Source organism: Leptodactylus fuscus, chromosome 7, assembly GCF_031893055.1.
Source record: "Leptodactylus fuscus isolate aLepFus1 chromosome 7, aLepFus1.hap2, whole genome shotgun sequence".
In the NCBI taxonomy this organism is placed as follows: domain Eukaryota; kingdom Metazoa; phylum Chordata; class Amphibia; order Anura; family Leptodactylidae; genus Leptodactylus; species Leptodactylus fuscus.
Genome location: NC_134271.1, coordinates 116,154,609 through 116,181,139, shown reverse-complemented (window position 1 = coordinate 116,181,139; position 26,531 = coordinate 116,154,609). Strand labels below are relative to the sequence as shown.

Genomic DNA, 26,531 nt, shown 5'->3' with positions numbered 1-26,531 from the left:
GTTTATTATAAACTGGTTCTTTCATCCCTACCCAGCAGCCCAACAGCACCTAAATCTCTTCTACTGTGCCCCGCTGTCTCTAGGCGAGATTACATCCACGGAGTGCTTACAGAACTGTAAAGACTCCATTAGCCGTCATACCTACTGCTTTGCTTTATACATGGTCTCGGTAAGATTTTTTTTTTTTTCGGGAGGGGGGGGGGGAGGGGGGAGACTTTGCCTCTTCCATATAAACACAGTTTTCCTCCTCTTCAAGGGTACTGGATTAGAAACATAATTATTCCCTTTCTGCAGTACCATGCACAACCTGTGGTCAAGTGTGGCGCTGTTGGAAAAAATAAAACAGACCCTTATAACGTCTAAGTTGCGTTGATGCTATTGCCTGCTATTGCAGTTTAGATATTTGTCACCTCGGTTCACATTAACACACGGTATCTTGTAGTAAAGGGGTTGTTTACTTAACACTCGACACATTACCTGAATGGACCCAATTCTTTATAACCTGTTGAAATCAGATCAGCTTAACATTTCACAGCATTGTCACTGAAAATCTGTAACCTCTTTTCTGTAGTTCACCTAATGATATGCTATCAGCCTTTTCTTACAAGTACCTGCAGTAATACCATGGCACGTGTCCAAGGACACATTCTCAGACAGGCATCCACCATGGCGAATGCTCAGGATCAAGCACCTACTGAATACACGTCAACTGTCAGTATAAGCTTTGTGTATGGGTCTCACATGAGGACGCAATAGCATCACAAAAGCCCAAGTCACAGAGATATATATATATATATATCTATATATCTATATATATATATATATATATATATATATATATATAGATATATATATACATATATACACACAATGATGATGACAGCCTGTATAAAACCTGGCCGAAAAAGCAGAATGCTAATATAAACTGGGCGAGATCACCTAAGGGGTTGTCCAAATTCAGTTTTATTACAGAAACACCACTATAGGCTATATGTTGTATTGTAATCCATTCACTTGATATGACATGAGCTGCAATACCAGACACAGTCCATGAACAAAGGTGGTCCGGCTCTTGTAACTTAGGCATAAAATCAAAGCTCCTACCAAAACGGACAAATGAATATTTATTTTGTAGTTTCTTATTTGCAAAGGTATTTTGCTACCGATCAAACAGTTTACTATGGAAAATCCTTCTATTCACACGAAAAGTCATAAGAATTTCATTTTTATGCATGGAAAATTCTCAGATGACTTCTGTTGTGCTATGTTTGTAGTAATAAGTAATATTACATGTAGAAATACTGATGTTTTTTCCATTTTCTTTTCTTCGCAGGCTTGAGATTAGTAATAAGTCTGTCTGAAGTGGTTAATGGGAGTGCGTCAGCAGAACAGTCCCTATTGCACTATAAGCACGGTCAGATAGTTGGGGTTTATGAGAATAAAACACCTTTTTCTGCTTCCTGATCGGTGCCTTTTTAGCTTTTTTTGGTGCAATGACGGTGTCATCATTGCTCCCATATTACTGACTGGAGCGGGCGGTGTACGTGTCAATAATACCGTAGCAGGGAAGGAAGGAGGGACTGGAAAGCACAGCTCTAAGGTGATCCCAGAATGTCTGACTGTGCTTATCATTCAGTAGGGACTTTTCTGATGACAGACTCCCTTTATCTCACTGATACATCATGACCCTTATTTTTTGTCTAGTTGCTGTTTAGAAGATATATATTATATAGTGTATTTTTGTGGTGGACACACACCAATATAAATGGTGGGAAGGAGGGAGCTCTTGTCTGGCTGAATATAGTGTATCTTCTTTCTCTACGTCCCATAAAGATTTTTTCTGTTTTTGGGGTGGGTTTGGTCAAATATTTGACTGTTTTATATTTTGTTTATTAGTAAAATCTTTCTTCCTTCCTTTCCCTTTTCCCCTCGTCACTCCTTCCTTCCACCCTTTCTTCCTTATATCATTCCTTACCTCTGCCTTTCTTTTCTCCCCCTTACTTTCTCACTGCCTTTCATCCTCCTCTTTCTTCTCATCCTTCTCCCCCCCCCCCAATTTGTTTTCTGTCTTCCTTTTTCTTATTCTTACCTTCTGTCTTTCTTCCTCACATCTTTTCTATCTCCCGTCCTTCTTTCCTATTTCTTTATTCCCTGTGCCTTCCTTCTGCTTTCTTTGCCCTGTATTACTTCCTTGCACTCTTCCTTACTAAGTTACTTCTTTCCCCTTTCTATCTTCCCAGTTTCTCCATTCCTTCACTCCTTCCGCTCTTCCTCCCTCTATTTTTTCTCTACCCTTCCACCTTCCTTTATTCTGTTCCTTCCTTTTGCCATCCTTTCTCCCTTTTTGTCTTGTTTCCTTCTGCCCTCTTACCTGCTGTCTCTCTTTCGTACATCCTTTATACCTTCTGTCATTCTTTCCCCTTTTCTTCTTCATTGTGTTTTCCTTCTCCCTTCTTTGCCTCTGTCTTACTTTCTTGCATTCTTCCTCACTAAATCCTTTCTTTCTTCCCTCTTTTCATTCCCTCAGTCCTTCCTTCCCCCTCCACCTTCCATTTTTTCCATTCCCTTTGCCTTCCTTTCTCCCTCCCATCCTTCTTTCTTCTTTTCTTACCCCTCCTTACATTCCCTGTTCCTTTATTGCTCCCATCTTTCCTCTCTATCTTTCTTACTTTCTTCAACTCTTCCTTCCCTTTCCTTCCATTCCTTCTCCCGTTCCTTGCTTCTTTTCCCTCAGGGCTGCACATGGCTTATTATACACAAACTTTTTAATCCATTTAAAAGACCAACAAAACATTTGCATTTTTTTGTCTGACCTAGATACTTTAAGATAACATGACAAGGAAAGTATTCAATGAGCAGTACATATCTTCTGCAGGATTGGTCTTGTCTTAGTGCAGGTTACTACATGTGGCAGCAAATCTCAGTCATACTTACAGGTCGTGGATAGGGTGATGAAGTCATGAAACCGTCTACACATTAGATCACATGCTCACAAGGATCTTGTAAATGTTTCTTTTCCAGCTGGGGTTGTGATCTTAGCGAGTGTTCACCTCTCTGTGTGTGGTATTTACAGATGAATATCACCATAATGTACATCATATTCCTGTGTAGCTACACATCAGATTTACAGCTTGTACACAACCAGACTACACCATCATTAGGGGCAGGAGACAGGACAGATAGGGCAACTTGTACCTCTATCTCCTTCCTGTCATAGAAGTCATTCACATTGGTTAGGTGATAGGTAATAACCATTACAGGTAACCTCATTTTTTGGTGTCTCAGTCAGTTGTCCGCAGTGGCTGGGAGAAACTGAGGGCAGGGATTCTCCCATATATACAGCCAGGAACAGATGTGGGATCACACGCATTCACATAGACAGGGACAGATGTGGGATCACACATATTCACATAGTCAGGGACAGGTGTGGGATCACACGCAATCACATAGACAGGGACAGATGTGGGATCACACACAATCACATAGACAGGGACAGGTATGGAATCACACACAATCACATAGACAGGGACAGGTGTGGGATCACACACAATCACATAGACAGGGACAGATGTGGGATCACACACATTCACATAACCATGGACAGATGTGGGATCACACACAATCACAGGGACAGGTGTGGGATCGGATCACACACAATCACATAGACAGGGACAGGTGTGGGATCACACACAATCACATAGACAGGGACAGATGTGGGATCACACACAATCACATAGACAGGGACAGATGTGGGATCACACACAATCACATAGACAGGGACAGATGTGGGATCACACACAATCACATAGACAGGGACAGGTGTGGGATCACACACAATCACATAGACAGGGACAGGTGTGGGATCACACACAATCACATAGACAGGGACAGGTGTGGGATCACACACAATCACATAGACAGGGACAGGTGTGGGATCACACACAATCACATAGACAGGGACAGATGTGGGATCACACACAATCACATAGACAGGGACAGGTGTGGGATCACACACAATCACATAGACAGGGACAGATATGGGATCACACACAATCACATAGACAGGGACAGGTGTGGGATCACACACAATCACATAGACAGGGACAGGTGTGGGATCACACACAATCACATAGACAGGGACAGGTGTGGGATCACACACAATCACATAGACAGGGACAGATATGGGATCACACACAATCACATAGACAGGGACAGATATGGGATCACACACAATCACATAGACAGGGACAGGTGTGGGATCACACACAATCACATAGACAGGGACAGATGTGGGATCACACACAATCACATAGACAGGGACAGGTGTGGGATCACACACAATCACATAGACAGGGACAGGTGTGGGATCACACACAATCACATAGACAGGGACAGGTGTGGGATCACACACAATCACATAGACAGGGACAGGTGTGGGATCACACACAATCACATAGACAGGGACAGGTGTGGGATCACACACAATCACATAGACAGGGACAGATATGGGATCACACACAATCACATAGACAGGGACAGATGTGGGATCACACACAATCATGTAGACAGGGACAGGTGTGGGATCACACACAATCACATAGACAGTCAATGTTAATGTCACCAATACAGCATATACACACAGATACAGCATATACAAACACATAGTCTGACATATCAGTCCTGCTTGCTTTTGACTTTGCTTCTTGATTCCAACAAGTGTTCTAATAAGCACAGAAATGTTTTACCATATGTTTACCCGTTTATTAGCCTGTGCCCCAAAACACCATACGATTTCATCACAACCCCCAAAAAAGAAGCTAGCCATGAGAAGTAAAATAAATTCATGCTTCATATTCCCAAAGTAAGTACAGACTCTAGACCCCCAAATAGGCACAAACACTTGTGCACAAAATAAAGATCTGAGCACAACATCAATACAAACCCCAGACCATGTCCCAAAAATACAGACCTGAATCCAGTCCTATTAAATAAATACAGACCCCAGACCGGACACCCTAAAGTACATCAGATCCGACCTGCACACATGCCTTTAAGTTTTTGCCTCCATTTGCACATCTATACAAATACTTGTCTGGTATGCCCAGAATATTTGATAATCTGATAACTAACAAGGACATTGATGTCATATTACAGCAATTCTTTACTGATATGTTTTTGCTACATAATGGATACAATTCACATTACAATGTATAATAAATACCTATATAATTGTGCCATTGACCTAGTATTAATATGTTATTGTGGTTGGTATTGTAGGTGCGTGTACTGCATGAACCAATCATGGAATCTGTAACTCCAGAAACAAGAAAACCTAGAGGACTTGAATCTGACTTTATCCCTGTACCGAGCCCAAGGAATTTATCAGCGCTGAAGATGTCAAGTCTAGTACAAAATGACATTCAGAAGCCAAGGTGAATGAGTGTCTGTATTTTATAGGTGTATTATTATGTGGGGGTTGTCTGGACCTATGATATTGTTTTGCTGTGGCCTCTTCACTACTTACCCAGCACAGTGCCATATATTATACTGTGGCTGCGCTTGGTATTGCAGCTCAGCCCCATTCATTTGGGGGACATGGGATAGAGCTGCGAAATGGCCATGAGACCAATAAATGTGATGTCCCCGCCCCGAGAAGACGAAATGGAGCTCAATACCATAGTCCAGCAAAACCCTTCAATGTATATTTTGTGTCAGCATTATCAGATGGGTTCTCTTGAACATTAAACAATAAGGTCTACAATGGGACTCTTTTGGAACTATTATCTTTCTTTCTGGGCTAAATACAGGGACAAAAACACGCAGGAGATGTCTATCAGAGCAGAGGGTCCAGATAGGGAGATGGAGAACTGGACCTATGGTGTTCGCTCTCCACCTCTGGACTCCAAAAGAAGTCATTAGTATATTGAATAAAAGTTTTTTTTTTTTTTTTTTTTTTTTTATGTAGATTGTGATCCCCAAATAGGGCTCACAATGTACGTTTTTCCTTTCAGTATGTCTTTGGAGTACACAGGAAGAACATACAAACTCCTTGCAGATGTTGTCCTTGGCAGGATTCGAACCCAAGACTCCAGCGCTGCAAGGCTGCAGTGCTAACCACTGAGCCACCATGTTGCCCCTAAAAGTTATTTTTCTATGGTTTGCAGCAGCTTTCATACAACAGCATAGAAGACCTCATGAGATGACCTGTAAGCTGTTTGTATAGTGAAGTGCAGCTGACAGGGTCCTCCGTCGGGCTAGTATATGTGATGGCACTGGATGGCATCCACTGTGAATACATAAAAGGGGTTGTCCGGGATTAAAAAACATGCATGTAGTCAGGAAGAGATGGCTAGAAAATAAATCTGCACATATATTAACCTGCATCCTCCCATCCATTTCTGAGCTGGTTTGGCCTTCAGCTCCGGTGACGTCTTGCTGACCAGACCATGGCAGTATACCGCTGAGGGTGGTGTTTGGCTGTAGCGGTCCCATCGTGATGACGTCACTGTTACAAACCCTTTGTATACAAACAGATCAGTAGAACTGACAGCCACACCAGCTCTGAATCAAAGCGGTCCATGCAGGAAAGTATAAGCATATACATTTATTTTATAAACCTTTTTTTAAATCTCGGGCAGCCCCTTTAAATAGAGTTCATAGACATGAAGTGAACCTTAACTTAGCACATGGATATTGCACCCCCTGTTGGCATCCTGTGCTACAATCACATTAACCCTTACCTCTGCTCATGGCTCCCTACACGTTGCATTAGTTCACAGAAGCTGCAGTCCTAGAATTGAGGAGAGGCATTAGGACAGGGGCCCATAGAGATAACTAACACATTAGCTGAATATACTAGGAGGCCGGAGGTTTGCATTAACACTAACTAATTTACAATGCATGGGACAGAAGACTCCTAGAAAAACAAGGAAACTTTCTTCTTATGGTGAACTTTAATACCAAGCTTTGCTAATGGAACAATTGGCTTACCCCCAAGTTGCCTACTTAATATGTAAAGCAGGCGTACAGAACATGACGGCACATGGCTGGCCGGGATAAGAGGGAGACAGCTGTCATGTGATTGGCTCATACTGAATAAATATTTTTCTGCTCTTCACACAGCGACAGGCCGGATTCTCATCACCACCCCGACCATCCAACCTCTGGCGCCCTTGAAGGGGGGCAGCACAACCTAACGGCATTGTTACAGGAGGTGGATTATCTGAGACAAAGCAATAAAAAGGTACAGGCCACAGTATATCTACTTGGCTCAAACACTACGACCACTGTCTGGATGGGAATGTTTAGGAAAAACACAATTGCAGTTTTTAATACTGTTTCTCCATTTCAGTTTTCTCTAGGAGACTTCCTTACTAACCCCCAGAACTAATTTATGCGATGGGAATACGTAACATTAAATCTCTTGTCTTGCAGAATTTATATAGAAGATGAGAACAATCCATATGGCTGTCCTATTTGTATACAGTGTATGCATATTATACGTCTATATTACACTGATTTCTCCCCCTTACTCCCGAGAGCACTAGTTTATGATCACTTACATCTCCATATAAAATGCTGGTGAATTCATTACTGTGATATACACTCACCGGCCACTTTATTAGGTACACCTGTCCAACTGCTCGTTAACACTTAATTTCTAATCAGCCAATCACATGGCGGCAACTCAGTGCATGTAGACATGGTCAAGACAATCTCCTGCAGTTCAAACTGAGCATCAGTATGGGGAAGAAAGGTGATTTGAGTGCCTTTCAACGTGGCATGGTTGTTGGTGCCAGAAGGGCTGGTCTGAGTATTTCAGAAACTGCTGATCTACTGGGATTTTCACGCACAACCATCTCTAGGGTTTACAGAGAATGGTCCGAAAAAGAAAAAACATCCAGTGAGCGGCAGTTCTGTGGGCGGAAATGCGTTGTTGATGCCAGAGGTCAGAGGAGAATGGCCAGACTGGTTCGAGCTGATAGAAAGGCAACAGTGACTCAAATAGCCACCCGTTACAACCAAGGTAGCCAGAAGAGCATCTCTGAACGCACAGTACGTCGAACTTTGAGGCAGATGGGCTACAGCAGCAGAAGACCACACCGGGTGCCACTCCTTTCAGCTAAGAACAGGAAACTGAGGCTACAATTTGCACAAGCTCATCGAAATTGGACAATTGAAAATTGGAAAAACGTTGCCTGGTCTGATGAGTCTCGATTTCTGCTGCGACATTCGGATGGTAGGGTCAGAATTTGGCGTCAACAACATGAAAGCATGGATCCATCCTGCCTTGTATCAACGGTTCAGTCTGGTGGTGGTGGTGTCATGGTGTGTGGAATATTTTCTTGGCACTCTTTGGGCCCCTTGGTACCAATTGAGCATCGTTGCAACGCCAAAGCCTACCTGAGTATTGTTGCTGACCATGTCCATCCCTTTATGACCACAATGTACCCAACATCTGATGGCTACTTTCAGCAGGATAATGCGCCATGTCATAAAGCTGGAATCATCTCAGACTGGTTTCTTGAACATGACAATGAGTTCACTGTACTCCAATGGCCTCCACAGTCACCAGATCTCAATCCAATAGAGCATCTTTGGGATGTGGTGGAACGGGAGATTCGCATCATGGATGTGCAGCCGACAAATCTGCGGCAACTGTGTGATGCCATCATGTCAATATGGACCAAAATCTCTGAGGAATGCTTCCAGCACCTTGTTGAATCTATGCCACGAAGAATTGAGGCAGTTCTGAAGGCAAAAGGGGGTCCAACCCGTTACTAGCATGGTGTACCTAATAAAGTGGCCGGTGAGTGTACAGGCTATACATGATAAAATCTGTATCACATAGGCTTGACCTTTGTCACCTGACTTCACCGGCGTGATTGTAATGATAGTATAGAAACCCATGATGAAATTGGTATTTCCATTTAGCAATTTAACCCCTATCTAAAGGATAAGGGATAACTTGCAGATTGATGAGGGTCTGGCTTCTTAGCCCCCCACCGATCAGAAGAAAGGGGAAGTTTAAGTGTGAAAGCTCCATTGATCACCTGATTTCAGTTGACACAGTCAGGCAGCTTCCTTCCCAGGATGTGTATCTACACAATAAAGGGGATAATGTGATGAACCTTTGGAAAATGGGGTTCCCCTTTATATCAGTTTAATGGGTTAACTGGCCGCATATGCGCCATTCATGTCAAGTATGCACACTACCACTCAATTCACCTCTGTGGGCCAAACACAGCGCTCACCAGCAATTCCATATAAAAGGAATGGAGCGGCCATGTGAATAATCAACCTGCTGCTCCATTCAGGCAGGGAAATGGGACCCCAATTCTTATAATCAGTGGGGGTCCTAGAAGCTGGACCGGCACCAGTCTGCACTATACTGTGAATAGAAAGTAATGAGTACGGATCTTGAAGGTGCCTTAGATGTCTGTACGTGAAAGAAACAGCCTTAGGCCTGGTTCACATCTGCGTTCGAGGATTCCGTTCCCCTCTCCGTATTAAAACCGTGGAGCAAAAAATGCTGAAAGCAGCACTTTTCTCTCCGCATTTTTCATGCAGTAACCGATTGGAAACCACATGACCCCATTATAGTCTATGGGGTCCACGGGTTTCCTAAGGTAACTGATTTTTTTTTTATGAGGATTAGGTTTCCATTTGGGGGTCCCCAAGCGGACACCCCGAATGGAAACCCATGTGCAGATGTGAATCAAGCCTTAGGCATTTGTGTATTTTTAGTAATTCCACGCAAATGGCTTGGATGGCCATCAGTTTACACATAGATCAGTGCTAAAAAAAACAAAACACAAACATGTTACCGTATATTATGTTTTTGTGTCCGTCCAAAAAAAAGCTTTTTTTTTTTTCTATAAATATTGAGCCTTATGTGAACAGATAGCTATTCCTTGCGTCCTTTTTTTTGCATCCGTTAAATGGATCTTCTCCAGAGATGTAAAAACGTGATCTGAATGGAGCCCTAAACATTGGCTACTGCTGTATCTTCTGATTCACTGATATTGTATATGACTTTTTTCTGCTTTTTGGGTTGTCCTTTCTTACAGCTATCTTGCACGTCTGTAAAGCCTTAGCAGAGCACCCTCACATTTCATTGACCATGCTGGATTGCACCACTAAACCTCATGCAAACATCCTGGTAGACTTGGGGGTTGTGGCCGTCCATGTCATTGTCCAGATCTGCATGGCAGAGATAATATAGACCAAGTGTAAAGTGCAGCTTAGCAATACATTAGTGGAAATATAGACTGTTTCACAGGCCAGGAAACAATACTTCCACAATCCACTGATGTCATAACGGGTTGTCCTGCTTATTTGACCGTGGTAAAAGCAAACACATAATGCTTTCCTAGATCTGTCATATGCTTGACATAATTACTTGACTGTGTCAAAAACAGCTTTATTATTGGCTAGTTGTTGCTGGCTGGAAATACACGTATGTGACCTCAGGATATAATGACAGACTGATACCTGAATATGTCACAGTCTCTGACAATAATGACCCATAGCCATAATTAATGTGAGAGCGGGTCCTGATCGCATTGCTTTCATGTGGCTGGGACATGGGCTTCAGCTCTTGGCTAAGTTAAAAGCTTTCTATAAGCCCCACAGAATATGCTAAGGAAGAGTGACAAGCCACAAATCCCCGCAAGAGTCCTAATAACATCACCCTAGTAGTAGACGGAATATATTTATTCATTTTTAAGTTTTATGAATTTCTCTGTTAGGTGCCTGGTCTTGAGGCGAGTTCATACATAGTAATGTGACCTGTGTTCTGCTATGTCTGGAATCCCTTCTCTGCATGTTGAAACAATGGGGACCATTTTTGCAGGAAAAATAACTTTGAACTAGAAAAAAATATATAGGTATAATTTTTATATGATATTTTTATTTCATTGAGAAGAGACAGAAAACTGTTTAAGGCTAAGACCCCACGAGCCGGAACCACCACACTAAAGCGCTGCGGGAACAACCATGGCGTGAACGCATTGTGGTTCTTCCTGCAGCGCTTTGAACAGAAAGTTCATGTAGTTTTCCTCCGCGGACTTTCTTTTACAATTATATCTATTGGAAAGCCGCCGGCATTTCCGTAGATATAATTGACATGCTGCGATTTTCAAAACCGCAACGGTTTTGGAAATCGCAGGGTGTCTGTGCTGTGATTTTTTTCTGCAAAGTGGGCATGGGATTTGCATGAATCCCATCCACTTTGCAAGTACTGTACAACACCGCAATTTTTCCCTCGGCATTTCTGCCGCGGCCAAATTGTGGCGTTTCCAGTCTGTGGGGTCCCAGCCTAAGGCTGAGGCCCCACGTTGCAGAAACGCAGCTTTTTTTGCTGCAGATTTTGTGGTGGTTTTTTGAGCCAAAGCCAAGAATGGCTACAAGAGGAATAGGTAATATATAGGAAGTTCTTATACATCTCCCTTCTCCTCCATCCACTTCTGGCTTTGGCTCAAAAAAACGCAACAAAATCTGCAACAAGAAAAGCTGCGTTTCTGCAATGTGGGGCTTTAGCCAAAGGCCGAGGCACCACGTTGCAGAAACACAGCTTCTTATGTTGCAGATTTTGTTGCTTTTTTTTTAGCCAAAGCCAGGACTAGATTGAGTAGAAGGTAGAAGTATAAGAGCTTTCTATATATTTCCAATTCCTCTTGTAGACATTCTTGGCTTTGGCTCAAAAAAACACAACAAAATAAGCTGCGTTTCCACAACGTGGGGCCTTAGCCTAAAATAATGAATGTCCCACCTTTCTGTACCCTTTACTTCCCCCCATGTTAGATTTCAGTATGTTCATGAACTGATAATATTGGCACAAACAGTCCCAAATGTTTGGAAGCAATCTTAGGCCTGGTTCACCTCTGTACATGGGTTTCCGATCGGGGAATCCACACGAAAAATGCATTTTTCATGCAGAGAGGGGAACAGAATGACCCAATCGCAGATGTGAACTGGGCCTTAGCAAATTCTGGCATGTCCCAGCCCAAAGAGGGACACGACTTAAATAATCCCACCCCAAAAACTGGTGAGTCCCTATATTACCCAATGTAAACGCTGGTATAAACACTATATCATGTAAGCGTTCACTTACTTTCCAACTGGTGACATCATCAGAAAGAAGCGACAACAGCTTATTTTTTCTCAGATTGGCAGGTAGTAAGAAAAAAAAAGTAGACGCCTTGCATATAATGGCTTCTTCCTGGTTCAGAAATGTTAATATGGCTTTTGAGCAGTAAGATAGTGTAGGGGCAAAGCCAGATTACCTCAATATTGCAAGTATTCACAATCTGTGTTCCCGGGGAAGCAATAAAAGCCTCATCTTGGAGAGTGGCAAGTCGATATCAGGAAGATGACAGCTAGGTCAACATATACCTTAATAAGAACAGCAGATTTTACCATTGATATAACCTTTTAACCAGCAAAGGTTGGTTACCATGCCAACCTGAAACAATATATAAATTACTACCAGGAACGTCTACTAGGCCGAGGTGGTATTTCGGGCTAGAACAATCCATTTTAATATCAATAATTAATATAGTCTTAGTACAATGACAGGTCTCGGTTATACACCTTTTATTTCATGATCCTTAATAAGAAGCAAAAGTTAGAAATGTAATTCTTAAAGAACGAGCCGTTATCTGGGAATATAAGCCCATAAATGACCGGCTTTTGGTATTCACCTTCGCCACTACTGGGTTGTCTGTCAGGAGCAGATACTAAATATCTAAAATGGTAACCGTTATAGGACCCACAAATGTGGCCTCGGGCCTAAATCCTAAGATACCCATTAATTTTTAATATTGTTCAGCCGACAGTCGTTCCTCATGAACCCCTCATACACATGAACGCTCTACTCAACCAAGTGTTGTGAATAGTTAAAGGGGAGTAAGTCACTGCCACCGGTGTTAAAGTTCAATACACCCCATCCTTCTCTGCTCCGAATGTTAGGAGACCTCATATACATATTCTAGGTGGTCCAGTGAAATCTATAGGTCCCAATGACCTTGCTCAGGTGTACATTGGGGACTTTATTCATGAATACATTATTTTATCCTTGTGGCACTCTTTCTTTTACCGCTCTGTCTGTGTCCCTTCTCCAAAACTAGGATGGTCAGATGCAGCTCTATGGGGCAAAACATTTACTGTAATAAATCGAACGTTGCTCAAATCTTTGTGGCAATCTGCTGTAGTTTTTTCCATTGTTCACCATTCATAATCTTCTTTCATCTTTCCAGTTCTGGCCCCCACAACCTGATGTGTATCAGCCATTGCCACCTAATTTGGGAAAGCATCCCTCAGATCACCATTTTCCACTACCCTTGACGAAATGACAAAAGAAATTACGCCATGACATCACCAGGCAGTGTGTATTTTTTAGGCCTTTTTCACACGGGGCACAAATGTAGGCCCAAATGAATGGGCCTAGTTTGGAGGGTGCTGTCGCGAGGCAGACACCGGGGCCTGAAGAAAGGGTGGCTCATTTCTTTTTACCATGAGCCGGAACATACCGCTCACGGTAAAAAGGAAGCTAGCAGTCTACATAGACCTCTATTGTGAGGGGGCGGATTCTGAGGTGGATTCGGCATCAGAATCCGCCCCCTCTTGCGCCGTGTGAATGAGCCCTAACATAGATACCTGGGAATTTATTGTCCTAACTTTAGTATACCTGTCCGGACACTACCCTTTTGTTCCGTTAACCATAACGCTTGCGGTGTCCACTCTGTTCTCATGTTTTCTTTTTAGGGTGTGAAGGGTCCCCCAAAATATGGGGGTCCCAGACATGGCTCTGGGCAGCACAGAACTACATGTTGCACCCTCTGTTTCTTTAACCCAAGTTGTCTTCCATCTGATGGTGACACTATCATGATGTCATGAAACAGAAAATTATTATTGGTTGACCTTACTTCCTTCTTGTCACCTTCATTTACGAGGTTTCCCTGTGTCATTGTTCACAAGGTTCATCGTGTTATATAGCATGTCTAAACAATACGCGCTTTAAACAATGCATTCCACTATTAGTACTTGACACTAGCGTGACCACAGGCACGGGGAAGACGTGAGGTCTCCTGTGGCTCTTACCACATCTCCCTTGTATCCAGAATGTTGTCTTCTCCACTTGCTATGAAACTGCGATCACTCTCTGAATGCTTTACTTGGCTCGTAGAATTAGAACGGCTCTTTGTACGTTTTGGTTTTACAGGGATCTATTATTTTATTATATCAAACCTGACATGACCAGAAGGTATTGCTGCCTGTAACCTGTTCCAATACTAATAACGTAACACAAAGAAATAACAGGCAGCTATTGTCTTTTGTCCTTACTCATGCCTCGGCTATAATGGCTTTCAACTTTTGAATCTTCCTGGTATAGGTTTGCGGGTTATCGCTCTGGGTGTGTGGAAACATCAGCAGTAGTCATAAAATGCCCCACCTTCAGATTAGATGCTACGTATGCCCTTATCTCTTCTGCATGTGCCATCTGACATGGTGTAGCGCTTGGAGGCCAAGTAGCTGATAGCAACATCCGAAGGCTGACTTCCTGAGTTACCTGATTTAGTAACGAAACCAAGTACGCAGAATGGTGGATGGCATATTCCATATACAAAAATTAACTTGCCTACAATTTTCCTTTTTTTATTTTTTTAAAAATTATTATTTTTGGGTGGCTTTTTTGAACATAGGTGAACCAGACTTTGGGGGCGACCTTACCACACTCATAGAACCCTGTACATGGTGCTTCTTAAAGCCTGTCATTGCTGATGAGACCAGTATAGAGACTATTATAATGGACATTAGCCCTACAGTATTGTATTTTTGGTGTTATGCAATTGCACTCGATGTCCTTTGATGTCCTTCTAATCCTCTTCTAGAGATTAGTCTTGTTAACCGCAGCCATGGTCAGTCAAGAGCAATATATATCCTTTCACAAAATGTGGTGAGAGTGGTACAGAACAAGAGAGGGCCTTGTGCTATAATATCATCCCTCTATGCAAGAAAACTGTATAATAATTGTATAATATAATTCTAAATTATTTCTCATTTTAATTACAAGTCAGAGTAATTTTTTTCAACTCCACCCAAAATTGGTCCCATCTCTGATTCCACAACTCCACAGCCCTGCACATAACTTTAGTGAGGACCGGGAGGAGAAACTCTGCATGGAAGATATCAGACTGCGTGGCAGCCCTAAGGGTCCATTCACATGGAGGAAAATGGTGAGGAAATTGGTGTGGAATTTCAGCGCTGAAAAAAAAAGCCTCCCATTGACTTCAATGGGTTCCTTTTTCTGCTGGCAGAAAAGGAACCCATTGAAGTGAATGGGAAGCTTTTTTTTTCAGCTCTGAAATTCCACGCAAATTCCTCACCATTTTCCTCCATGTGAATGGACCCTAACAGGAATTTCACAATTTTGATGAAAATCAGAATCACGATTCTTTGTACTGGCAAATTAATCAAATTAATTCAATTAATGTTAAAGTTGAGGTTCCTGATCTTTCTTCCACACCAACCTTTCCCAGGACTTATAATTGGTGGGCTCTTCCAACATTCATCTAATATGTATGGCCACTATTAGGAGACGCTGCGGGACAAATTGCGGCGTTGTACAGTGCAGGCAAAGTGGATGGGATTCATGCGAATCCCATCCCCACTTTGCGGAAGAAATCGTAGCGCGGACACGCTGTGATTTGCAAAGCAGTTGCGGCTTTGCAAATCACAGCATGTCAATTATATCTACAGAAACGCCAGCGGCTTTCCCATAGATATAATGTTAAGAGAAAGTCCGCAGAGGAAAACTCTGTGAACTTTCTCTGAAAAGCACTGTGGAAAGAACCGCAATGTGATCACGCAGCGGTTCTTTCCGCAGCGCTTTAGCGCTGCAATTACCCCATGGGGCCTTAGCCTTAGGGTTTAGTTACCCCTTAAGAAATACTGGTCTGGAAAATATCTAGCTAAGATAGTGTTTTCCTCCGCAGGGAGGTTTATGGACTCACGGTGGAAGACCAAACTTGTTTTTACTTTTGTTGTCACTTTGGGTGGCCCTGAAGACACCATTGATTTTACCTGTTAAATACCATTCAGATTGCTAGCCCAGAGGTCTAAAGTAAATATATTCCTTACAAAAGTAAGCCTACTTGCACCTTAAAAAGTATTTCTTAATTTTTTCGCCATTTTTTAATGGATTTATTTATTAAAACCTGATTGTCAGTATTGAATGTAATCATAGATCACTGTGGGTGTTATCTTCCATAGTAATGCTGTCTGTCTTGTCTAAGTTGTAAATAAGGTGACTGCTGCAGTGAAAATTCCTACTAAACTGGCAAGAGTTGACATTGCAGGGTATAGTAAGTGTATAGTAAGTTTTTAAAAATATTGAGAGTGACATGGAAAATGAAAAATAAAATCATCTTCAATCTCACATGAAAACTTGGTTTAAAAATAGGTGTTTTTGGTAAACACATTCCCTTTAAGGTCGGGCCTACTAAAGTTTTCCACAATCTCAAGCCAAATATTATTACATAGGACAATGAACTGAAGGTCATGAGGTCTCATTAACATGGTAGATGTTCAGTGTTCCTTTGTTGTCAAGTTAGCAATGTACTAGCAATCCCTTTAAGAGGAAAGAGGCGTATAGTGAGCCAAATGGGAATTTTCCTTGTCACTCACTGGAGCCGGTGGACCTTAGCAGTATTGTTTCACAGATGCATCTGATTTGGACAAGGAGGTTGTAAACACCCTCTTCTTACGTTATCTCCGTTACGGCACATCAACACCCTATTGTTCTTCCTGTTGAACATGGTGTGTCTGTAACCAACTCTGGAGTTCTTACTGTATATGTGCAATAGCCTTTACCTGGTTTATTTGTCCATTGTTATCACCCACATAGTCAGAGAAGGATTACTGTCAGCCTCGCTGGTTCTGGTTAGGCCTTATTCTGAATCAACATTAACAAAATGTGATAGTAGTACTCTGGTCGGAAAGTACTATATGTTATTACTATGGATATAGTACTATATGAGGCCTGGTTCACATCTGCGTTCAGTAATCCGCTCAGGGAGCCCACATGGGGACCCCCCTGAACGACTACTAAACGCATTGGCAAGCATTGTGCAATGAAAGCACATGGACCCAGAGGTGAACCTACCTTTGTTGCCGCCCGAGGCGGACAACAGAAAGCCGCCCCCCCTCCCCCCTGCGTATTACTCTGCATATCGGGCTTAATAGGACATGGGATGTAAATATAGATAAGTATGATCAGGAACCCTAACAATCCTCACATGAATGGAGCAGGACAGGTCTCTTGTTGTACAAAGTGTAGCTTAAAAAGTTTGAATCCTAATGAAAAGATGACGATGGGGGAGGTAAAGTCGGTGCCCACTTTGGGTTCAGATAAAGAGGAAAGGACACAAGTCATGTATTTTCAAACAAATAGGTCACATGAGAGTTGCAGAGGGCAATTATGCTGAAAACCCCAAGAGAGATTATTCTACCCCTTCCCAGTCATCATTGGGTATCTGACACCCGGCTCCCCCACCAATCATCTGTTCTCAGCAGGGGATAGGCAGACAGCAGTGGCCGAACCTGGTACTGCAGATCAGCTTAGATAGACAGGGAATGGAGCAGACAGCACCATTCTCCGTATCTGAATGGGAGCTAAGGTGCAATGACTTAGTTCCCCCAAAACACAGAAAAAAATGCTGTCTGCTTCCTGCTAGATTCTTTGTCGGTGGGGATGGCAGGTGTCATACCCCCATTGATCTGATATTAGTGACCTATTTTTAGGATTGTTAGCCTATGAAACCTTTTAATAATATACAATCTCTTAGTGACTTGACATGGGTGTTTTATTATATAGACAGGGTCACAAAATATGCAGGAAACAGGTTTGTTTAGAAAGAAAAACAGGAAAATAAATAAATTTTGACTTCAGGCACAAAATGAGCAAAGTAAAGTACAGCTTTAACTTCACAACTTTAACTATATGTGTGGATTACTAACAGCTACACGAACAAACCAATAGGCGCAATACACTCTCACCAGACTCAGAGTAACAGGACAGATCCTGCTGCCTCCTCTCACTCCCTGGATCTCCCTGAAGTGCAGGATCTGCCGCCAGTAATGAGCCTATGACCCACATCTGGATTGAGGCCTGTCCAGACCTGCCCTGGACCACACATAGGTCAATAGGTCAGGAGCTTGGGGATGATATACCGGGACTCCACTCACCTTCTCAATATATATATATATATATATATATATATATATATATATATATATATATATATATCCTACTAATCGTATCCTATCCTACTAATATTATAAATGAAGTTTTGTGGGTTTAGATGTTTGTTCCTCAATCACGCAAAAACGCCTGATCGGATTGGCATGAAATTTGCCACATATATAGATAGGAACCCCGATTAAAACTTAGACTACTTTTTATCCTGGTAAATGATGTCACTACACGACCGCAGTGAAGAAATTTAGGTTCACACAACACTAAAGGGCTTGTGATGACATCATCACAGGTCCTTGAGCCATTCTCGGATAGGATCATGTTAGGCAGTGGGCGGAGCTGCACACTATTTTGTGGGTGGGGCTATGTAGGATGAAGCTGCACAATGTGAAAGCTGAAGAAAATGGAGTCTCATGGAAGATCAGGAGACTACTGAACATGCAAACTGTGTGTGGGCAACAGGAGTGTATCGGGTATAGAGTTTCAGTGAGTACGACGGGAAATGTATTGTTCTGCCTCTGGGGAGAGAACTTTGGCACATTTCAGCAACATCCGTTCAGCCCTTTGTAACACAGAAGCTGCTCAGTCACATAACAAAACCCCTGTAATCACAATTGCCCGATGTAGCAGAGTTTAGGCAGTGCTGTAGCACACGTCTGTAGGCTCTCCATATGCAAACATGTACATACAGCTGGGTATCCTATGCATATGCAACAATGTAGCAGAGCAGAGACGCGGGAGCAGGCTGATCGAACTGTGGCAAATTTCTGCAACATCCATTCAGCCGTTTCCACCACAGAAGCTGCTCAGACACTGACATAAAAACACCCCTGCAATCCAAATGGTCAGATGTAGCAGAGCTTAGGCAGCGCTGTAGCACATATGCATCCATATGCAGAGATGTACATACAACTGAGAATGCTGCACATATGCTGCGATGTAGCAGAGTCGAGACGCGGGAGCAGGCGGATCATCCACAACAGCAATTGGCTAAATATAAGCGGATCAGCGCCAACACCAACCCGCAGACGAAGTCGCGGGCAGATGCTAATATATATATATATATATATATATATATATATATATATATATTTATACACACACACATACACACACACATTTTGGATTTAATTCAGCAGTTAGGCTTGGGTTGGCAGCATTAGCAATGCATCGTAATGTCTGACGTCAGGACATTCAGGAGCAGCGGGTAGGATTTCTAGTGCTAATCCTTAGATGCATTTAATGCATTTAACTAATCCAGGTATTAGCTAAAGATTTGTGCTGTTAAAATGAGGATGGATGTAACTGTATCAGCGGCATCTCCCCCTAAAATAAAACCTGTTAACCTATTATTATTGGTTCTTTTCAGTTGTTTTTGGGAAGGCTGGGTGATAAGCCATATTGCAGTCTATCTAGCTATGTAATATGGGGGTTCAGGACTTTAAAAAGCTGGGTTTCTACTCTGGTGGGCTCTGTATTGTCATACAGAAACAAATGTAACCATTATAATGTGGTAGGATAGGTTATATTGTCTGCTTTGGGCATCATATAATAGTCAGATTGTCTTCTACCAAGCCCCCAGCTGTCAGCAGTAATCTGTGGAAGTATCACATTCTCTGCAGCGCCACCACAGGAGAAATTAAGTATTACACAATTTTTATTGAACTCAATAAATTGTCCATGTAATACATGCACATGATGGGTCCGTCAGAGAGAGGCGCTCTTTGTACCTGCTCTCTCTTTTTGGCATACATTCTCTTACTGAAAGTGAGTTTTCTATACCAGCCAACTCAACTCAAGGAATGTTATTCACAGATGATTATGTTAGGGGCAGGCGCAGGCCCTCCATGAGTCTCTCCAGTCCCGTTATTACATTTACTTAAGAAATGGTAGTGTAGCCCTGGAAGCTTTGCTCTGTCTATATACTAAACATTTACATTATAAAATAAATATGCTGCTGCAGTCATATTGTTTTCTGCTGTGGAGATGTGTGGCGATGGATGTGCAAACAAGGAAAAAGGTTGCAGAGCCTGTTCTTATTATCACCCATTGATTCCTGGGCTTCCCTGTTTATTCTCAGCTCCGAGAAGCTCTGATGAGCAAAGACAGAGACCTGGAAACACTGAAGTTGGATGCCCAGCTGCTGGAACAAGCGACAGAGGCCAAGATAGCCGAGAAGTCTGCAGGTAAGACCAGTCTATAGCCTTACGTGGATGAAACATGCGCTCGCCTAAGTGACGTGGCTCACTTAATGCAAGGTAATATTTGCTCAGGGAGGGGAAAGGAATGACTTTTTTTTCCTGGACTTTCTGTTGGCGGTTTGGAAGTGCTTGTGTGGCTCTGTATGTCAGATCCTGGTATTGGTATTAGTGAGAACTCTACCTGCGTTCAGGCTGATTTGGGCATTAAGCGTCTTGTTAGCACCATGTCAATCCAATCACAATGAGCTTGTTTGTTTAGTTGGAAGGTCTAGAACAAACAGAGCTGGAGAAAGGAGGGGAATGGGAAGAAGTCAGGCTCCGTGGTTCATACGTGTCACATACTAGGACGTGACAATGTACAATATATGGGGCTATGGGTGACAGCAGGCTTGCCCGGTTAGTGTTATACCCTAGTATATTTCAGGATCTCATGTTAGGCATGTGTATAGCAGTCCTTGACAACATGGAAGTAGTTTGTAGAGGATATGTATATTTTTGCAATCGTGAATTTTATAAATAGTCTTATTTTTATACTTTATAGTTTTTGCAATTTTCATCCAACTTCACATTGTATACAACCTGAGACATATATATATATATATATATATATATATATATATGTATATATATATATATCTCCCCGTATATACTTGAGTATAAGCCGAATTTTTCAGCACAGTCCCTCCTTTCCCTAGAATACATACATAAGAAAATTACTGTGAAATACATACACATTAGGTATCCCTGTGTCTGACAGTGCCCGCTCTACTGAATATAGGGTATCTACAGTGCTCCTGTTCCGTCAGGAAGGGGCTAATAGGAGCACTGCAGATACCCTATATTCAGCCAGACTGAATTCCAAGTGCGGGGAAAAAAATCCAAATGGCCAGATGTAGCAGATCTTAGGCAGCGCTGCAGCACAACTGCAGAAATGTACATACAACTCAGTATTGCTGCACATATGCTGCGATGTAGCAGAGCCGAGACACGGGAGCAGGCGGACAGACAACAAAAAGACCCCCTCCCCTTACCCAGCACCCAGCAACTACTGCACCTAAAAACTCCGACCATTTTAATTTTTGAAATTTTCCAGTAGCTGCTGCATTTCCCCCCCTCGGCTTATACTCGAGTCAATCAGTTTTCCCAGTTTTTTGTGGTAAAATTAGTGGCCTCGGCTTACATTCGAGTCGGCTTATACTCAAGTATATATGGTTATAATGTTATATTGCAGAGCTATTGCTTCTACTAGACATGGTATGGTGACACAAAGATTGCCTATGAGACCATTACACAGAGCCGCAATGGACACCATGTACCACCATAAAGGCTGTATTCATGCGTCTCCACTGTGTGCATAAGGATTGCCAAAAACATAAGATAGCAGTCACCTGGTAGACAGCTATTCTATACAACCCCCCTTTCTCCTTACACATGCATGCTGGGCTCAGTCAAACCTGCATATATTCTATACTGGCTTTTACCCGCGACTTCGTCTGCGGTGATTTGAGAATTGGGCGGACACAGACATGTGAAACTGTAAAAGTCCTTTAAAAGTTTGGTGGGCTAGCAAATGTGATGTGATGTGTTATATTGTGTATGTTGTGATACAGACAATGTGATGTGTTGTATTGTGTATGTCGTGATACAGACAATGTGATGTGTTGTATTGTGTATGTCGTGATACAGACAATGTGATGTGTTGTATTGTGTATGTCGTGATACAGACAATGTGATGTGTTGTATTGTGTATGTCGTGATACAGACAATGTGATGTGTTGTATTGTGTATGTCGTGATACAGACAATGTGATGTGTTGTATTGTGTATGTAGTGATACAGACAATGTGATGTGTTATATAGTGGAAAGCTATATGTAAATGTGAGTGAGTAGAGTGAGGGCTACTCCTGAGGTGACAGTAAGGAGTGTGCAGGCAGGTTGAGGCAGGAAATGCCAGGCAGTGTGTGTGAGTCTATAGCTGGGGCTAGGAGTCCTGCTTTTGTGAGTCTCCTGCTAGGAAGCCATGTTGTTTAGTGGCACCAAAAGTAGCCTGTGACTCAATCCTAAGAGAAAACTATGTTTGTGGAAAATTGCACGCAAATCCGTCCAGGTGTTTTAGCGTGATTGAGGAACAAACATCCAAACTCACAAACATCCAAACACACAAACTTTCACACTTATAATATTAGTAGGATGACCTGCATCAATGGGGATAGCTTATTTCCCCTAAAAATAATGGGATTAGACATGTTGAAATTCAGCTGCTTGATCCTTATTTTTCCCAACCATCTGCTGTCATGGGAGAGTCTGTACACCCTCACATCCGACAGATGTAGGCAATACAAGTATTGCACCTTAACCCAAATTCTGCATGGAATATAAAGTAGTTAAAGAGGCTCTATCATTGGGATAAGTCATTTTTAGATAAGCACATCCTTGCATAGCCTTTAGAAAGGCTATTTCACACCTACCTTTTGTATGTAAATTGCCTCAGCAGATTTTGAATGTCCGTTTTTATTCATATGCTAATTAATTTAGACCATGCACCGGAAGTATCTGTGTGCACTGTCTGCTCTATGTGTATGTATAGCAGAGGCTGCTGTGCTGATGACTTGTCTCTGCTATACAGACACATAGAGCAGACACACAGACACTTCCGGTGCACGGTGGAAGCTTATCTAAAAATGACTTTTCCCAATGATAGAGCCCTTTAAGGTAAAATCTATAGCGTTGGGTTTCTTGATTCCTGATCATTCCAGCATTTTAATACACAGACTAGATCGTCCTGATATTCTGGATCTGATAAGAAGTCTTCCGGAACTCCTAGAGCTTCTGTGCAAGAGGCGGCTGCAGAAATTAGATCATTTTACAGCCATCCCATCAGTGTAGACAGGAGGACATGAAGACAAGTGGAGGCCTGTGCTTGTGTTAGCTTATGTGGTACTACAATAGGGTATATTCTGGGAATCGGTGAGATCTTGAAGGGCCGCTCTGGAGGTTGTTAGATGTGGATTACCATATGCCAACCAATAAGTTATGGAACTTCCAGAAAATTAAGCGCAAACACATTTCTCTAGGTGATTTCCATTCTAAAAAAAATTCATCAGTTTACATGACCCAGCGGTATTATTTTACATTGTTTCTGTGTTATACTGTAGATTTTTCCCCATCTTTGTTTTCTATAAGTGAAAGTGTCAGTACACTTTCTATAGACTTTGCACCCATCTTTCCAATTTTTCTGAACTGTAAGTGTATATAGTTATACAGGGGGACTTCACCAGCCCCTATATCACTGCATTAGGTAACTAGAAACGTAACATGCAAAATCAGTAATGGGGTCCCCACTTTCCGTGTGCTGTCAATATAATACTTGTGTCATCTCGGGCCCACTCAGGTTCAGGCCTGGTAGAGATTGCTATCTCTGTGCCCCCTATAGCTTCGCTACTGGGGCTTTCAGATTTCTCTCTGCATATCCTAGCTATACCTTGAAAGAAGTCATCTGCTTTAGGGAAAATTCTTTTTAGTTAGAATTGTTCACCCAAAAATAAGCTGTGCTTGGGAACTTCAGCCCGCCAGGGCTAAGGTCCCGTTTTGTGGCTACACAGCTTTTTTTTTTTTTTGTGCACCTTCTGCTTAATCCACTACTGGCTTTGGCTCTAAAAAGAAATGCAGGAAAATCTGCAACAAAAAAGCTGCGTTTCCACAATGTGGGGCCTAAAGCAGTAATTTCAGAACTTTAAAAGTTTACAATTATTTTGGTCTCAGTACACACAGGGGGAAAATGAGGTTCTTGGTACCTTTTACATTTTTATCAAACTGTAACTGTAAGCCCAATTGCCACGTCAAGGTAACCTTTGTAGGTGGGCCGCTACAGTAAAATGAAGCACCTCCCTTAGGGTGGGTGCGCCCGTTCTCCGGTTTAGCCATTCCGGCAGCTTTCCGTCTTCTGCCCCAAGAAACTGGACAGGAGACGGAAACCCGGTGGTCAGTTTTCAAACCCATTCACTTGAATGGGTTTGCAAAGGGATCGCCCATGTGCATCTTCTGCCTGTCCACGGTGAAACAGTTTTTTTTAGCCGGACACAAAGTCAGACATGCAGGACTGTGTCCATGCAAAAAAAACCCTCAAAAATGGTTTCACCAGAAAGAGGCCGCATATGGACACCGGTGGTTTGATTAAAACTGACCGCCGGCAAGCCGTCCCCTATCCAGTTTCTCCAGGCATTAGGATGGAAACACGGCGGACAGACAGGGGTGCAAATGTGAACACCCCCATAGACTATCTTCTTCTGTTGTTTTGTTACTATATGTGCTATTTTCTGTAGATATACACCACTGTACAAACAAAGGGACTTCCAATGTTAAATAAGGTTCATACACATTATTTTGGGGACAGGGGAAGGAGACGTGATGGTCTTTCAAGTCTGTTCACAATGAACAAAGGGAGTTTGCTATGCAAATAGTGAGTAGATCCATGGATGCCCAAGGCATCTCTAACAGATTGTCCCATCCTGTGTCAATAGCATCATTGCCTTCAGTACTGGCACCCGGAAACACAATAGTATACATTTCACTTTAACCCCATTTTAGACTTCTTGTGTACAGATGCAGCAGAGCTAAGTTAGTCCTTCATATACCGTATTATGCTATCTGGGGTTCTCCATAGACTTGCAGTTTATGGAGGACATGTCATATCTTCTGAGCTATTGAGTTTTGCATACCCATAGGTATTGAATTGTGTATACCTATAGGCTCAATTCGCTCTGCTGAATTCCCTGTTCCAGAGACATCGACCACTTTACTTTTGGCCACAGATACAGGGGTAATATCTAGTGGGCAATCCTTCACTGTCCAGTGATGAGGCTGAGTGGTAGGGACCACCCACTTGACAGTACACATACATAATTGAAGAGGTTTCCTTGGATCCAGCTTCTGAATCCCCCAGTGAAAAACATATATAGTGTTAGATGGACTACTGTAACGGCTTTTTGCTAAGAAGGTGGGAGCCAAGTGAAAGACCCCCTTTGTAATGTTTGTAAGTTCTCATAGGACACATGAAACAAACCCTTAACTAAAAAAGGTAATGCACTTTATACTTATAGGATGGCCCTATGGAACAGTGCTATTTTGTCCTATTTTAATTCTCTGATTTCTTTGTCTTTACTAAACCTCTTAAGAGTTCTCGATTTATCTTCTCTCTGCGTCTCTTATTTATATGATTGCGTTATTTTTAATATGGTGCAAAACCACAAGAATGTGACATCTAATGATTAATGGGGCCCATTACTAGCACAGGAGTGGGACTAGGAACAGTGCTGGGAAACAAGCTCGAAGTCTAGCCATTCTTTGCTGCCAACTTCCTTATTGGCTGTGGAACGATGCCAGAGCGGGCGTGGTGCCCAGCGTCACAGCAGAATATATATATATATATATATATATATATATATATAGACATCGTAGCATGTTACAGTTGGAGAAAGAAGAGTTGATATTGTCTAGATGACCTATCTATCTATCTATCTATCTATCTATCTATCTCCTATCTATCTATTTATCTATCATCTATCTATCTATCTATCTATCTGTCTCTATATACAGTAATATCTATCTATCTATCTATCTATCTATCTTTACATTAATATCTATCTGTCTCTATATACAGTAATATCTATCTATCTATCTATCTATCTATCTATCTATCTATCTATCTATCTATCTCTACATACAGTAATATCTATCTATCTCCTATCTATCTATCTATCTATCTATCTACTATCTATCTATCTATCTATCTATCTATCTATCTATCTATCTATCTCCTATTTATCTATCTCCTATCTATCTATCTATCTATCTATCTATCTATCTCCTATCTATCTATTTATCTATCATCTATCTATCTATCTATCTATCTATCTGTCTCTATATACAGTAATATCTATCTATCTATCTATCTATCTATCTATATTTACATTAATATCTATCTGTCTCTATATACAGTAATATCTATCTATCTATCTATCTATCTATCTATCTATCTATCTATCTATCTATCTATCTCTCTCTACATACAG

At 42.0% G+C, this 26,531-nt stretch overlaps 1 protein-coding gene across 3 annotated transcripts in view; it reads left to right on the top strand.

The window, feature by feature from the left end:
- Positions 1 to 26,531, top strand: part of MIPOL1 (mirror-image polydactyly 1) — a 287,947-nt gene that overhangs the window by 95,806 nt on the left and 165,610 nt on the right. For all 3 annotated transcript variants that reach the window (XM_075282901.1, XM_075282899.1, XM_075282900.1), the window contains exons 3-5: positions 5,278 to 5,432; positions 7,123 to 7,243; positions 20,340 to 20,445. In XM_075282901.1, coding sequence (XP_075139002.1) covers positions 5,302 to 5,432; positions 7,123 to 7,243; positions 20,340 to 20,445 — 358 coding nt within the window. In that variant the 5' untranslated portion in view covers positions 5,278 to 5,301. The remainder of the gene's footprint in view (positions 1 to 5,277; positions 5,433 to 7,122; positions 7,244 to 20,339; positions 20,446 to 26,531) is intronic.